At 38.1% G+C, this 14,989-nt stretch overlaps 1 protein-coding gene across 2 annotated transcripts in view; it reads left to right on the top strand.

Moving 5' to 3' along the window:
• The window catches only part of AFAP1 (actin filament associated protein 1), a 118,799-nt gene that overhangs the window by 41,588 nt on the left and 62,222 nt on the right, over positions 1 to 14,989 (top strand). The window contains exon 2 of one of the 2 annotated variants that reach the window (XM_014936058.1): positions 11,137 to 11,265. In XM_014936058.1, the coding sequence (XP_014791544.1) occupies positions 11,139 to 11,265 (127 nt within the window). In that variant the 5' untranslated portion in view covers positions 11,137 to 11,138. Of the gene's footprint in view, positions 1 to 11,133; positions 11,266 to 14,989 lie in introns of those variants that run through there. The other variant, XM_014936059.1, reaches the window with a different exon arrangement.

Below are 14,989 nucleotides of genomic sequence, written 5' to 3'. Positions count from 1 at the left end.
TTCCCTAGATCTTGTAGGTAAGTCTGTCTAGCACAGTCTGTATTGCAAAGAGGTGCAATGGTGATCGGATAGATGAGGAAAGGTGGCTGGAGAAGCCTGAGAGAAAGTTGTTGGCAGCAGTTTATTAGTGCTTGTTAAACATACATTATCTGATAAATTCATGATAAATTCAAAGCACATCTATAATTAAAATGAAATCTCCGTAACATACGAGTATTAGCTGGATAGCCTAAGTTGCAATGAAGGGGGCCTACAAGAGAGATGGGGAGGGACTCTTTATCAGGGAATGTAGCAATAGAACAAGGGGTAACAGTTTTTAATTGAAAAAGGAGAGATTTAGATTAGATACCAGAAAGAAATTCTTTATTGTGAGGGTGCTGAGACATTGGAACAGGTTGCCCAGAGAAGCTATGTGTGCCCCATCCCTGGAAGTGTTCAAGGCCAGGTTGGATGGGGCTTTGAGCACTTGGTCTAGCGGGAGGTCTCCCTGCCCATGGCAGGGGGGTTGGAACAAGATGATCTTTAAGATCCCTTCTAACTCTAACCATACTATGATTCTATGATTCAAGTGGGGTTTTTTTGGTATGATGAGGAAAGTTCAATTTTAAGTCCAAATTTGGTATTCAGACAGGCAATATATAAAAATCCCAACATAGTAGTTAAATACATTCGCAAAAATCTGCATTTTTTAAGGCAAAGTTTTCTGCTAGAATTTTTTAACTCTAAAGAAATATCCAAGCAAACAGAACTAAGAGTGCTGTAGCCCACTTCAGTGTCCAGCCTCACACTTCATCTTTCTGTAGATCCAACTCCCCATTCAGAATAACTGTTGATAGTATGAGAAGATGGAGTTTTCTTTAAAAGCTTGTGCAGTATCCAGTATTTAATGTTTCAGGGATCTAATTGTGCATTTTGAAGGCTTCCTTGAAGAAATAACTTCACTAATTTTAGTGGTTCTGTCCATCTTATGACAAACTATACCGTCAATAATTTAAATGGTTATGGATTTTTTTAAAGGAGGAGTTCATGGTTTATATTTCATGCCATGAAATGCTCAAGTCTTTTGAAATTTAATGCTCTGATACCTTATTTTATTTTCTGCCTGATCAGTGCTGGAGACAAAAACCCACCATGTATTTATTTGGCCAGATACTTGGCTTTAGAATTAGTGTATTTCCTATGGTTCACTGGGCGGCTGTTGGTGACATGATGACAATGTCTTATATCAGATTTATGGGGTCTAAATCCATTCATGAAAATTGTTCCAGAGCGTTTGTGATCCTTCCTCTATAGCATGCTCAGTCTCTGGCCACGTCGCAGTAATACTGCCCATGTTTTGCCAGGGCAGTGAACCTTACATGCAGACAGCTGCGTTTCTTCAAAACTCATAGACACCTCCAGCATTGTGCTAGAATATTTAAATGAGGAAGTTTCTGCATAGTTTTCAAGGCAGCAGTATGAGATTGTGTGACAAACAGCCTTTTGAATTCCCCACATTTCTTGGCTCAACTGGCAAAACTTCTGTTGACTGAACTGAACCAGCTTATCACTAGTATAGTCTTTAACACCTCTTATTTTCTAACAAATATGTAAAAATGCACTCTTTTGACTTCTAATTCTCATATTTGAGGGAATATCATCTAGTTTCTGGGACCTAACTTTTCATAGATTGCTAACTGTATCTGCTTCTAGAGAGAAAGTGTAACTTTCACTTACAAACACATCTACGGAGACAAAAAAGAGGCCTTGAAAGTTGCTTTGTGGGGCTCCATTAGCAAGTGTGAATTCCGCTCTTGGCTGATCCCTTACCTCTAGTTAGTGTGTTTGCTGTGACCCTCCTTTGGAGCACTCTCTGTCCAAGCCCAGAGGCACCTGGACTAAATCCAGGCTTGTGGCAGTGGCGGTGCTGGTCAGCACAGTAGGGTTACATAGGGAACCTCTGGTCAGTCTCATTTTGCATGCTGTAGAGGTGTGCTGAGTGAAGGAACTGAAAGGAATAATTTGCTTCTGGGTGGCCGAGTTTAACCTTTTTTTTTTTTCTTTTTTTTTTTTTTGAAAAAGTTTAATTTTGTAGAGCTTTGACTGAGACTGAAAATGAAGTTGCCTTTTTTTGGCATAACGAGGACGGTTTTTATCTTTTTTTTTTTTTTTTTTTTTTTTTTTTTTTGTCAGAAACTATAAAATTAAAAGTTCATTTGATTTTCCTGTCTACGTAGTATTCATGAAGGAGAACTAGAAAGAGCAGAAATAAGAGAGACATTGATGTATTTCAGAGAATTAACTAGAGGGCTACGGACAAAAGGAGTTCCCCATTTTGTTTTCAAAAAGGACAATATTTCATGGCTAAGTTAATGGATCATGTGTGTGAGAGGCAGATCCAAGTGAGTGGTACTCCAAAGAAGTTCAGCAAAGTGATACAAGCTGTGCATGTCCATGCCGGAGAAAAAGCTGTGAAGGCACAGCTTAGGAGGAGAGCTGTTCCATGTCACCCACTGATGGATTTGCTTAGCATATAGACTCTGCCACCAGTCCTACCGGTGTGTTACCAAACAGTAGGTCCTCACTTTCATTACCTGCCTGACACCTCAAATCCTGCTTTCTACTTTCCAATTCAGACCAGTGTCAGATGTGGCACCAAAATTTTTTTCCATTGGTACCACACTATTCCAGTGCACAGGGCTACATACCAAATACTATATTGTTGTTATGCTTATTTATTATCATTATTACTATTAACAATATTACATTATATGAGCTTCTTTGTGAACACTTCATTTATTGTTATTGCCTTGGTTTATAAGCTGTGTTCAACATGTTGTTTTTCTTTTCTCCGTAAAACCACAGATGTCCTGGGCAACTTGTCTAAGACATTGCTTGCTCCTTTTTGAGCATCTGACTGTGAAAAGCTGTTAAAATTATGGTTTAGATGGGTGCTTGGGAGGGAGGTGTGGTGTTATGTAAGAAGATACTCAAAGATTCTCCCTTAAGGTCCCATACATTTGCAACTGCTTCTCCCGTTGGTCACTAAATGTCTGTGTTGGAGATGCAGCAAAGCTCACTTTCTTTCTGGCCTGGAAATTCTGTCTAAGGGCACAGACTAATTAACAGGGAAGTTTTATGCTGATATTTATCATGATGGTGGGATTTTAGGAAATTTTGATTACATTTATGTCCTTATTCAGAATGGAAGTCTAGAAATGAGTCAACTTGCACAGTGGGAGAAGGTATTGGGTTTAGGGCATCTTTTTATGTGTCCTCCAAATTTTTGAATGACACAGAGAATTGCATCAAAGGAAGGATACTCTCGTTTTTCTGCCAGTCTATCATTGCCTTAAAGTACTGAATCCTCTGTGTCTTCAGAGTTGCACGATAAGCCAAGCACTTTAGACCTGATTTCCCAGGAGGCTGACAGTGACCGTGTATTCCTTGTTCCCTACACATGGAAATCTAGGTCCTTAAGCTCTAATTTATTTTTTTTCTGTTGACTACAGTCTAGGTCTCACATAATTAAATTCTACAAAACAAGGGGTGACTCTAAAGGAGATAGAAGTTTCTTGGGGTACTGGTGTAACATGGGAAAGTATGTATTTTCCATACGAAGAGACAATTCAGCTCTCACTGTTCTACTCTTTATCAGTATAAAGTATGTTTCTTTGGTCTAAAAGAAAAAAAAAAGCAGAACATGCTTCTCTTCTTGGGAAGGGCAGCAGACAAGAAGCAATGTGTGGTAGAAGTTATTCATTGCATAATGGATCCAGCAGTGAGAACAGTGGTATAAAAAAGTGTTGTAGGATAATTTTTTTTTTTTTTTCCATCTGCACGTACAAATGTGAGGGCTTCTGGATCTGTTCTTATAAAAATGTAATATTATCTCATTTCTGGCTTTATATTAGCTGCAAACTAGAAGCCTGTAACACCAGATTCACAGAGTGCAAACTGTTCTTGGACTGTACTACAGGTATGGTTGACATCATCAGGCTTAGGACTTTTTGAAAAACTTTTAAGTTTGGTATTTTCAATGTATTGTACATAAAAATTGTATTGCTGAATACAAAAAATACCTAATACAACTGTGTAGTTCCTACCATTGCCATATTTGTACTTCTTTGTCATTGTTTTACTACTCTGTTTTTCCATTCTATTAACTTCATTAACTTACTGTCTCACATTTCTGCTGGATATGTAATTATTCATAACTTTGAAAGAAATCCTAACCTAAAAAGGGATCCGAGTGCAGCTGAGGACCCGAGTGAAGCACTCACAAAGTGGGCTGGAATGCTTTGCTTTCTTTTACTATTGCAGATTATCTGCTTCAGCATGTCTCAGCCTTTACTGAGCCCCGTCTCCTCCTGGGACTTGGGAGTCTGGGGCAGCCTTTCACCTCCTACCACAGGTTTTCTGTCTCCTTTTTGCATCATGTGAGAACTGCTTTTCTTGTGTGGAATCAGAGCCCATGTATTAATTCTATAGTGGCTGCTTATCTTTTGTGGTTTGGAGTAATGAAGGAGTTGAGCTAATGCAGGAGCCAGCTAAGCAAGACCTGGAATGTCTTGTCCTGATGAGATGATGTCAGCTGATACATTTGGAGATGGTTAAATGGAAGAGATTTCCATTTTCTGCCCTAGTAGGGTAATGGGAGCCTGAAAAGAAAACTCAATGTGAATGCCCACAGTGAGCATAGAGACCCTCACCCAGGCTGCTGGGCATGCAGTTGGAGTGCAAACCATGTTCTTTTGCTTTAAAAGGTATGTTACATTTATTTGGGGAACAAAAGAAGCCTCACGTGGGAAATATGCTTTTAGAGAAAGTCTTCACCAACTTCATGAAGTCCACTGTGAGTTTCTGTAGTTTGTTGAGCTTTCTTTTTTTGGCTGACATATCACGAGTTCAATGTAGATAATTAATACTTAAATAGAAATAACTGCTTTTAGTACTATTTTTTTTTCTTTTTTTCTTTCCTTTTTTCTTCCCTTTTTTTTTTTCCTTTTTTCTTTCTTGTTTTGTTTCTCCTTTTTTCTTCTTTGCTTGCTTTCTTCTATTTTCTTTTCTTTTTTTTTTTTTTTTTCCTGAGTCTGTGAACTTGCTTAAAAGGAGGCATTCCTCTCCAAAGTCTGTGGGGGTGCTTAAACACTGGTTTGGACTTTAAAAAATAAACTCTTTATCCATCTACCTTATGCTAATGGATTACACTCCTGCATTGCTGTCACTCATTGCATGGCTGTAGCTGATTGAGTAGGATTTTTGGCAGCTTATTTCTTGTCCAAACATTCCTGAATGCTTTCCCACCTCCTGTTTTATCACCCAAGTATTGCAACAGCAGCATTTGGAGCTCTGATAGCTTTTTCGGAAAGCTGGTTTTTAAAAGCCAATTCCTTGAAAACTGAAGCAGAGGGAAGAAAGAAAAAGAGGAATACATGTGGGTTGTGGCTGGAATGATCCCTTGACACTCATTGAGGTTGATCATAAATATGCATGAGACAGGAGGAGTTTTTAGTAACTGTGTTTTGCCTCTCTTGCCCCAAGCTGTCTGGAAAGAGAGTTAGTGACAGTCTGGGGAGCTCCAAATTTTAAACAAAAGATGATTGTTATGAGTTTTTAGAGGGGCCTAAATATCATTATTTTTATGTTAAAACACTCTGATGACAATCCCTGTAGGTGTTTTACTTGCTCCAAGCTAATTCTTCATCTTTAAGGCTTTAGGGTTCACCCCGTTTTCATCCATTTCTACTATTCCTTCCTAAAATACCATAGACCCCCAAGGTGATCATCTCTATGTTCTGGAGCAGGTTTTTAGCATACTTAACAGGTAGAGTTCATCACACTTCATGATTAACAAAACAGCAAAGAAGGGCCAGTGAAACCATGAGAAAACTCTCTTAGTGAAAAGTCTTGTCTTTTCATTCTGTGTTCTTCAAACAGCCTGCCATTTCATTTCTTGGTGGATAGGATTTTAACAGAGTTCACAAATGTCATCTAGTTTCTGGTAGCATATTGAACAAAGTAAAAAAAAATCCTGGTGCTAAATACACTATCGCTGCCCGCTTCTAGATTTATTTTTAATTTCTGGGCAAAATTCTTTTCCCAGATAATAATAATATAGTCACAAAAGGAACTTTTTCCTTGATTACTGGATTTTTGTAACTGTGTTATAGGATTGAATGGAAGCAAGTCAAAGTGATTTTGTATTTTTCTTCATAGTTTAAAGCTTTTTGTCTCCTTGTGGATGTCTATTCTTCATAATGTCTCTGATATTTATATCTTTATGAAATACAGACATGGTTTCCCCAGGGGTATTCTGTTATGAGCTTTTTAATAAAATATTCAAATGACGACATCCAAAACTAAGGATGATGACACTATTTCAATAGAAATGGGTATAAACATGCAGTTCACACTCTGTTTTTGATTCAAAACTAGATCGTATGTCTGGTTTCTTCACTGTTGCTTGTGTACCCAAATGCCAATGAAGTTTTTTTGGCAGGCTAGGGTCATTCTGTATGTTTCAAGAAATTTTTACACATTGGATCTTAGTAGGCTTCAATCAGATTTTTTAACAGAATAATTTTTAATCAGCCATCCATCCATCCATCCATCACTAGATTTAACTTCTTTTCTGAAGAAAGTCCCTAAGTGTCATACTGCTAACAGAATATGGAGGCTTAGATTTTTAAGAGCTGAGAACACAGATGCACTGAAATTGTCCCATGAGGTGCATGAGTTAGAGAATATCCTTTTTTATGTAGGACAAAACTGCAGCATGAACATTTTTTGGAGAATAAATACTACTATAGGATTAGCTATGCATTTCATTTAATATGGCCTTGCAATAAATGACCATAAAGGCAAGGTTAAGGCTGAGACATCCACTTTGAAAACCTCTTAGTGGTTACCAAATATAGTGCTTGGTCGGGGTGTGTGTGTTTGTACATGTGGAGGTGCATGTGTGTGCTAGTATTGCGTTGTAGTTGGACTGAAGCACATCTATTCTCAATACCTGATTTTCATGTATAGCTTGAAAATTGGCATTGATATGATCCATAAATCAAATCAAATTTGTTTCAGGAAGTTAAATGGGATTTCCACCCCTGCCTCAGTCAAGGTAGAGCTCAAAATACTGACAAAGATTTTTGTTTTTCCTGGAGGATGTATACTGGCATACTTGTATATGTGCATTTTGAATAGACGTGCAAGCATAGAGGTGCGTTACTTTGCCTAGAGCTTGTATCATATGGACAAGACAATAATTAATAAAAATGCTTCTTGTCCTCCTTCATGGATTTGTCATTCTTTTTCCTTAAAAGTTCTTCAGCAGATATTAGCCAACTGGAAAACAGTTTTGGGTCATTTTTGGTGTGGCAAGGTTAAGAGATACTATAATTGCTCTAAGTGACCAAAACCCAATCTGACCATTCTTTTAATGAGCTCATCCTTGTCTTTTCTTCTGGCTTAAGACCACCTTGAAATAATGTGTGTGATATACCACTGCTCCTAAGAATTTTTTGAACCAATTTTAAGTGAAAACTTTATGTTTTTTTAAAAATTGTTATAGACTAGTACCCATAAATGTAGATTTAGAACAACTGCATCATCAAGCTCATTCAATCCCAGTTGGTTTTAGTTCTGGTTTGGAACAAAAACTAGTGTGATGTAATTGCCTTCTTCTGATTATTTTTACCTTGGTGTATTCCATTGCTGGCTTTTGTATATCGTTTTTATGTGCTGTCATTTGAAAAACTTTAAAACTCTTGAGAGCCAGTCTTGGAAACCCTTCTGGATGTATCATTGTTTTTTTATTTGTGCATGGCAATTGCAGCAGCCCATTAGGGGCCTATAATTCCTATTGAGCATAGAATGGACTTCTCATCATTTAATGAGGAATGTGATTTTTCTCCTCAGTCGAGCTAAAATCTGCTTACTGTTGTGATTACCATCCCCAGGCTCCACCCTGCCTTTCACCACCTGCCACTTACAAGTAATTCCTTTGGCAATGAGAATACAGCCAAAATTGTCAAATAAATTGGCCCCTTTTTGAGAGCCTTCTGATTATTATTCTTATTTTGTGGTGATGTCAGATTTCCAAGGGTAATCTCTCACTGGAGGAGTATGTTTTTCTTTGGGAGTTGCATCACCCTCTCATTTTTAGTCTCCATTTCAGAAGTAATGATTGCTTACTGAAAATATGCATTATGCGGATTTTCTATTATTCAGTTCCATTACTTTTTGTGAGTATATCACTACATTTCTAGGAAGGAGAGAAGAAGATTCTTTAATCCAGAAAATAAGCCAAGAATTAAAACCAGGCAAACTTGGTTTTTTTTTCCTGAATACATATAAGTTTGTTTCTATCTTTAAAGAACAGTTTTCAATTCCTTATTCTAAATACTTTAAATGCACTCCATAGCAGCATTTCTGTTCTTTGCTTAAGCAGAAAAAGTATTAAAAAGCAAAGCGAAATTTTAAGATATGTGGAAATAGTGTTTCTTACCATCTGGGAACAGTGTTTCCCTTTTCTCTTTTTGGATGTTTGACATCAATGCATATATATAAAGTGAAATTCAGAACTTGCCTTTTTTTTATGTTTGAAGTCAGTGTCATATACCTGTAAGCTTACAGAGGCAGGAAGAACAAGTCTTCTCATGTTTATGATGCACTATTAGATATTTGAACCACAGTGCTGGACATCAGGCCAAATATAAATGCAGTTATGGTGAACGTGTTACTAAGGCAGTGGTTTTGAGATTTTTTAAGTGTTGTTTCACTGGTATGAGCTTCATCTTGTCATCCTCTATCAGTCTTAGCCAAGGTTTTTTTTTTTAAATCCTCTGCCAGGTGCAGTTAAACTGCTTCCAGTAACTTTGGTGGCTTGGTCATTGTAGGTTGACGGTTGTGGTCACTGGTGACTGCAATCCAGATTTCCTCCAAAGACATGGAGGAGGAGGAGAAGGCCACAAATTTATGTGATGAGGCCTCAGGAGAGATTTGGGCTGATGCCAGATCCCAGGAGTCTCTCCAGCAGTGGTTTCCTATCTCCTCTTCTGTTCCTTCCCCGTCTCTTTGCCTCATAACTCCCTCTTGGTCTGTTTTCATTTCTCATTTTACAGTCTATCTGTTTATGTTAGATTATAACCTCCTGAGTACAAGGATCTTATCATTTTTAATAACTGAAAACAGTTATGCACACTATGCACATCAATGGTATCTGCTTCTTTCATCCTTTTCTCTCCTCCTTCCCCGAAGTGAAGGTTCTCAGCAAAGAAATGGGGTTACTGTGGCACAGGGTATTCTGTGGTGAAGAGGTGAAGGGAGAGCTTCCTTTCAGCTTCTTTACAGTCCCTTGCCTTAAGGAATCCAGGAAACTTGTAATTGCAAAGAAATTCTAGAGCAGTAACGTATGCAACTACTGACAGTAATTTACTTAAAAGCGAGAGACCACTGTTCTCTTAATGGACTATACATCTTATTTCTAAAGTGTGTCACTTAAAAAAAAGCTAAGAGGTGATTATTTAGTTGTTGGGGTTTTTTTAGGCCATAGGTCCTCTTTCTTTGTTCCTCGAGTCTTGTGATCACCTGCCACTTTGCAAATCTGCACTTATCCCTTTTTGCTCCAGAAACTTGTGTGGGTGTATGTTGTTGTTCCATAATGTGAACAACACTGAAATTAATATGGGCAATTTCTGATGGACAGCTGCTTGCCAGAGTAGCCCGACTGTACTGGCATGTACAATGAGCAAATAAATGGGAACATCTGCATTCACTGGAGACAAGAAGGGGCCAACAGCCCCTTGTAGGACCCTAGGTGACATCTGCAGGGTTCCCTGCACGGTGCTGTGTTCAAGTGATGGAAAAAACCAATGCATTTAGACCAAGGCTTGTTTAAATCTCCAGACACGTTCTCAGAAATGGAAAAAAGGATTCCAGGTTCACTTGAGTAAACAACCATATCAGAAAAGGTTTTAGGAGTAGGGAAGAGCTGGTAAGACAGCAATCAGCAAAAAATGTACTTTTTAGAGGTCTGAAGACACTTTGCAGTGGTCCCCCTGTCAGGCCTTGAAAAGACTAGAAAAACAAACATGAATGAGTAGAGAAAAATTTAAGTGAAGGCATTTTGGAATGAGGACAGGACTGAGGTTAATCCTAGGTGCAGCCTTGAAATTAAATGGATGTTTCTCCTCATCTTTTAATGAGAATAATGTCATCAGATACAGAAAGTATGGAAATGTGAAGTATTCTATCCAAGGTGAAACCTCAACTAAAAATAGTGAGTCCCCTTAAACGAAGGGACAGAGAATCTCAGAGTTATGAGAGAACTGAAGCATGAAAATGAGGTTCAATACCATGGGCTTCTCATAAATCTGCACAGTAGGAATTTTATGATTAGATTGTAATAAATGTGTTTATATGTACGGTCGGAGCTACTGCAGTTTTTAAGACAATGCAAGACTTAAGAGGTAATTTGAAAGGAAGAAAGTAGAAATGTGCTTATAAAGTTTGTTGATAAAAAAATTGAGAAACATTGAGAATACAGAGAAAGAAGGTAATCTTTTGTAGAAAGAAGTGGAAAGCCTTGAGATCTGGAATACTAGAAATAAGATGAAATAAGAAGTGCGTCATCAAGAATCTAGCAAGTAATAAGAAATTATGCGACCGGTTGGGAGCTTGTCTTTGGAACTTATAAGAAACGTGAATCACTGTAAAAAAGGAATACCTACTATTCCTACTATAAAGAGAGACTTTCCCTAAAGATTTATGAAAATACCAATTTCTCGTGAAGCTTTATAAAATTATAATTTTGTTCTGCAGTTTGAACTTGTTTGTTAAAGTGAGAGGAAGCAGAGTGGCACTGCTAAAAAAAGCAGATGGCCACCACTCCTGCACTTACTTCTGTCTAGTACTGGCTTGATGATGTGGTGTGTGAAAAGAACTGTGTTTTCGAGGTATCTGCTACAAGTACCATCAGTCCTCACTAATGGACCAGGTTGTTGGTTTTACTAATGGATGCAGTCTGTTTCCATCAGGGAGGACCATACATTTTAAAGAAATGCTAGAAAATAGCTAGGAATGTGAATAAATGAGAATTAATTCTTTTTTTCTAATGGGACTTTTTAGAAAACATAATTCTCTTTTTTTGTCTTTCAGCCATGGAAGAGTTAATAGTTGAGCTGCGCCTGTTTCTTGAACTTCTGGACCATGAATATCTAACTTCCACTGTCAGGGAGAAGAAGGCAGTAATAACTAACATTCTCCTGAGGATACAGTCATCAAAAGGTCAGTGTCAGGGGTGGGTTTTCTCACTTGCAGAATGCACAGAATAAGTCTGTGCTCAGTAAAATAGCTTTAAGGGCTAAAGACAAGCATTAAATTGAAGCAAGACAGAAAGACAGGGTGAAGCCAAAGTGTAACTTTCCTGAACGCTTTCCTTCATTTTCAGCAATAAAATATAGCAAAAGGCAAACTGGAAGTATCATGAGTGCACATGGGTGAATCCAGCCACAAAAATATGTGCTAGATAGAATGTTGTCTCTTCTCTTGATATAGTGGTTACTTCATTTTATTTGTGGCAGCAATGCTATTTATGAGTTTTGATGGAAAAGTAATTCTGTGTCAGCCCCATTTTATAGATGCGTGGGTGCTGCGTGCTGCTTCTCTGTCAAATGACCCAAACCCATCAGAAGGGTTGATACCGAGTTGGTGCATGGCTGATACAGTGCCAAGCCAGAGCTAGGAGATGACTCTCAGCATGTTTGGTTTGCATTTTGCAACAAGAGGAATATTCTCTTAGTGCTTTTCTTTCTATCTAAAACCGTTTTGATTGCACAATCGCTTTTGTCTCCCTCAAGATTATGGAACTGAATGCAATAGAAATGATTCATTGTGTACAGCAACCTTTCCACAGACCTTGCTGAAAAATATTCCTCACTATTTTTTCCGGCAGTACTCTCATATTTCCTTAGAGCACCTTTCTGTATGAAGTGGCATCTGGGCTGTAAGACCTCTCTCTCTCCTACGTTTGGCAGAAATACTGTCAGTCTAAACCCTCAGTGTTTAGATATTTGAAAAATACCAGAGTGTGTTGAAGAAAAAAATCCACATTGCGAGCAGTTGAACTTCTCATGATTTGTATCTTCTCCAGTGCTAAAAGAATATGGTCTTGTTTGGTGCAGTGTTTCCCTGCTTCAGTAAAGAAATAATTTTTGCTGCAGTATTCAAGTCCAAGGGGACCACCTTGAAAATAATGATTGTCCTCCTTTCTGTTTTGACATCCTTAAAGACCCATGACTAATTTTACTTGACTACTGAGAGAACGAGGAAGGTACATATCTTGGAAGGAGGCTTCATGCTCCAAAACTGATGAATACACCAAACTTCCCAAACCCCAAATCTGTAGGTGAGAACCTGCAATTTGATATGTTTAGAAACAGCTATATTTTACAGGAGTTCAAAATAACCTCAACAATGACACTGCATGTTCTTCTTGTAATCTTTTCAACTAGATTTATTAAGAAAAACGTTTGACTTTGTCAAGAAATCAGACAAAATTCTGTTGCCAACTTTGCAAACACAGATGAGCGCTGTCATACCCATTCACTCTTGATTGTGGATGGTGTTTTAGGCCACAAAAGCTACAGTTCTACTAGTAAATTAAACACTGCTGGGTATGTTTCTGGACCCTGGAACTCCATTATTTATGCTGTTAAATTACAGAGTGGTCCTCAGCATGGGTTTGGCCTGAGCTGACTCATCTCCTCCATCAGTTCATAGGCGTGACTTGGGAGTTAGCACGAGCAAAGATCTGTCCCAACAGACGCTTCAAAATCAACACCCTCCACCCTGGTTTTGAGGGGTGAGAGATTTTAACCATATGGATATGGATTTCTCCGTATCAGAGCACTTTCCTAGGCATGTTTAATTTATGACTATAGATGTGGCCAAGGATAAAAAGACCCAAGGACCATAGCTTTCTGCCTTTCACCACCTACTGTTTAGGTTTTAAAGCTTATTACAGAATCTATAACAAGATCCATTACATCCTATTACAGGATCCATCCATTAACAAGATCCATATATTAAGTGATAGAGCTTGGTTCAGTACAGTTCTTACTGAAACATTATACCCACTTCTAACGCCTACATACAAGGAGATAAAATTTAGAAATTTCAAAGAAAAGTCATAAAAGTGATTAAAGGATCAAAAAATATGCCTTCAAGTTATCAAAAAATGAGGTATCATAATTAAGCCTGATATAAGAAAGGAATGACTGAGGATGAGTTAGACTTACAAAGCAAAAAGCAGTGTTCAATGGTGGAATATTTGTTTCAAAGTGGAAATAAAGCATGTGTTTTGAGCACTGAAGCTATGAACTAATGGAAGAACTTCATAAGGTCTGCATGCTGTTGCTGGCATTTTATCAAGATAGAATATTTTGCTAAAAGATATGCTCTAGTTCGAACAAGAATTAATTCAAGGAAAACCCATAGTTCAGTTAAGCAAGAGGTCATAGGACTATGCTTTATATGTCTATAAACTCTGCTTTATGGAACTGCAGTTTAAGTAAGAGTTGAAGCCAGCATGGCCTTTAAAAAAATCATCCTGTTTCTTTCCCCAGGCTACTCATTCTTGCTCATCATGTATTTATTGCATCTTCCTTTCTGCTAGCACAAGCATTATTTGCCCTTTTTTTTTTTTTTTTTTTTTTTTTTTCCTTTTTTCTGGTTTAATCCTAACCAGTGTCACTTCCCCAGTCTGGTTCAACCTGAGGCCACACACATGCTTATGCTGGCACAAAGGCGAGGTTGGTGCAGGGACAGGAACAAGGCAGGGAAGGAGAGGAGCTGCCTCCTCGGGACCTCTGCCATCCTCTGCTGGCTTCAAGTGTGTGTGAAACTACCCAGGGAGTCATGTTCTTTACTGGAGCTGACCCTGCTGCTTTTTTTATCAGTTATAACGTTCAGTACTCCCATCCCTTTGAAACTATTCATCTCTTCATTAAAATCAAAAGCAGTAAAAGATGCATAAACCCACAGTACTCTGTAACTAGGCTGAACTGTCATTCGGAGTCTGTTTTTCAAAATGTTGTTTTACTCCACCCACATCACTCCACGAGAGCTCTTGGGTCGCTGGCACAGTTTAAGCGGCCTGAGGACTATGCCGAGTTCAAACTCTTTATATGCATTTGCAAAAATCAACTGTGTGAATCCAACAGGATATTTCGGTTGCTGGAACAAACCATTTAAGATCAATGGGGAACAGTAATGAAGGATGTGTGCAAACGGGAACTGACTGAGTTCTTTTTAACATCTGGAAATGGACAATTATGTTTTTCTTTGTAAAGGTGTGGAAATTATTATAATGGGCTGGTTGGCTTTTAGTAAAACACTTTAAACTCAGTAAGTTCTTACTTGGGGAATTCTTTAGGAATCTTTTGCCTTGTTTTGTTATATCTCCCAAATGCACACTGTTTTCTTCATTTAATATCTATCAAGCAGAGAGAGCTGGGCCAGGCAGATGTATTCCTCAGGTCATAGCTGCCTGGCCTTGACCTGCCCCGTTTCCAAATCCGTGGTTCCTCTGAATAGTTGGCAAAACTATAAATCATATTTTTCTTCCTCAGCCTTGGCATGCCCAATGGATTGTAGGTCTGAACAAAACACTTGGCATTTCCTTCTGAAACTCAGACTTTCTTCTGAAAAACAAAGACACAAACAGTTTATTTTGGAGTAAGAACTGTTGGTAGATTTAGTCATTTAATATGACTGTCAACATTGCCTGTTTTCCTTAAAGTGACCCAATGTCATAAATGTATAATGCTAAATTTGCTGTGTAATTTGGTAGAAGAAAATAAGTTTAGAGCAGGTTCTTGCTTAAGCATGCATTGTTTAAAACTAGGGAAAAACTAGTTTTTACAGGGTCAATAGAATTCATTTGGAATATTTTTATTTTTACAGTAAAAAAGCTGTCATATTTGACTTTTGGTTGTTATGGAAAGTATGG

The sequence above is a fragment of the Calidris pugnax genome, unplaced genomic scaffold (genome assembly GCF_001431845.1).
Source record: "Calidris pugnax isolate Ruff unplaced genomic scaffold, ASM143184v1 scaffold14, whole genome shotgun sequence".
Taxonomy (NCBI): Eukaryota; Metazoa; Chordata; class Aves; order Charadriiformes; family Scolopacidae; genus Calidris; species Calidris pugnax.
This window is presented reverse-complemented; position numbering and strand designations above follow the sequence as displayed.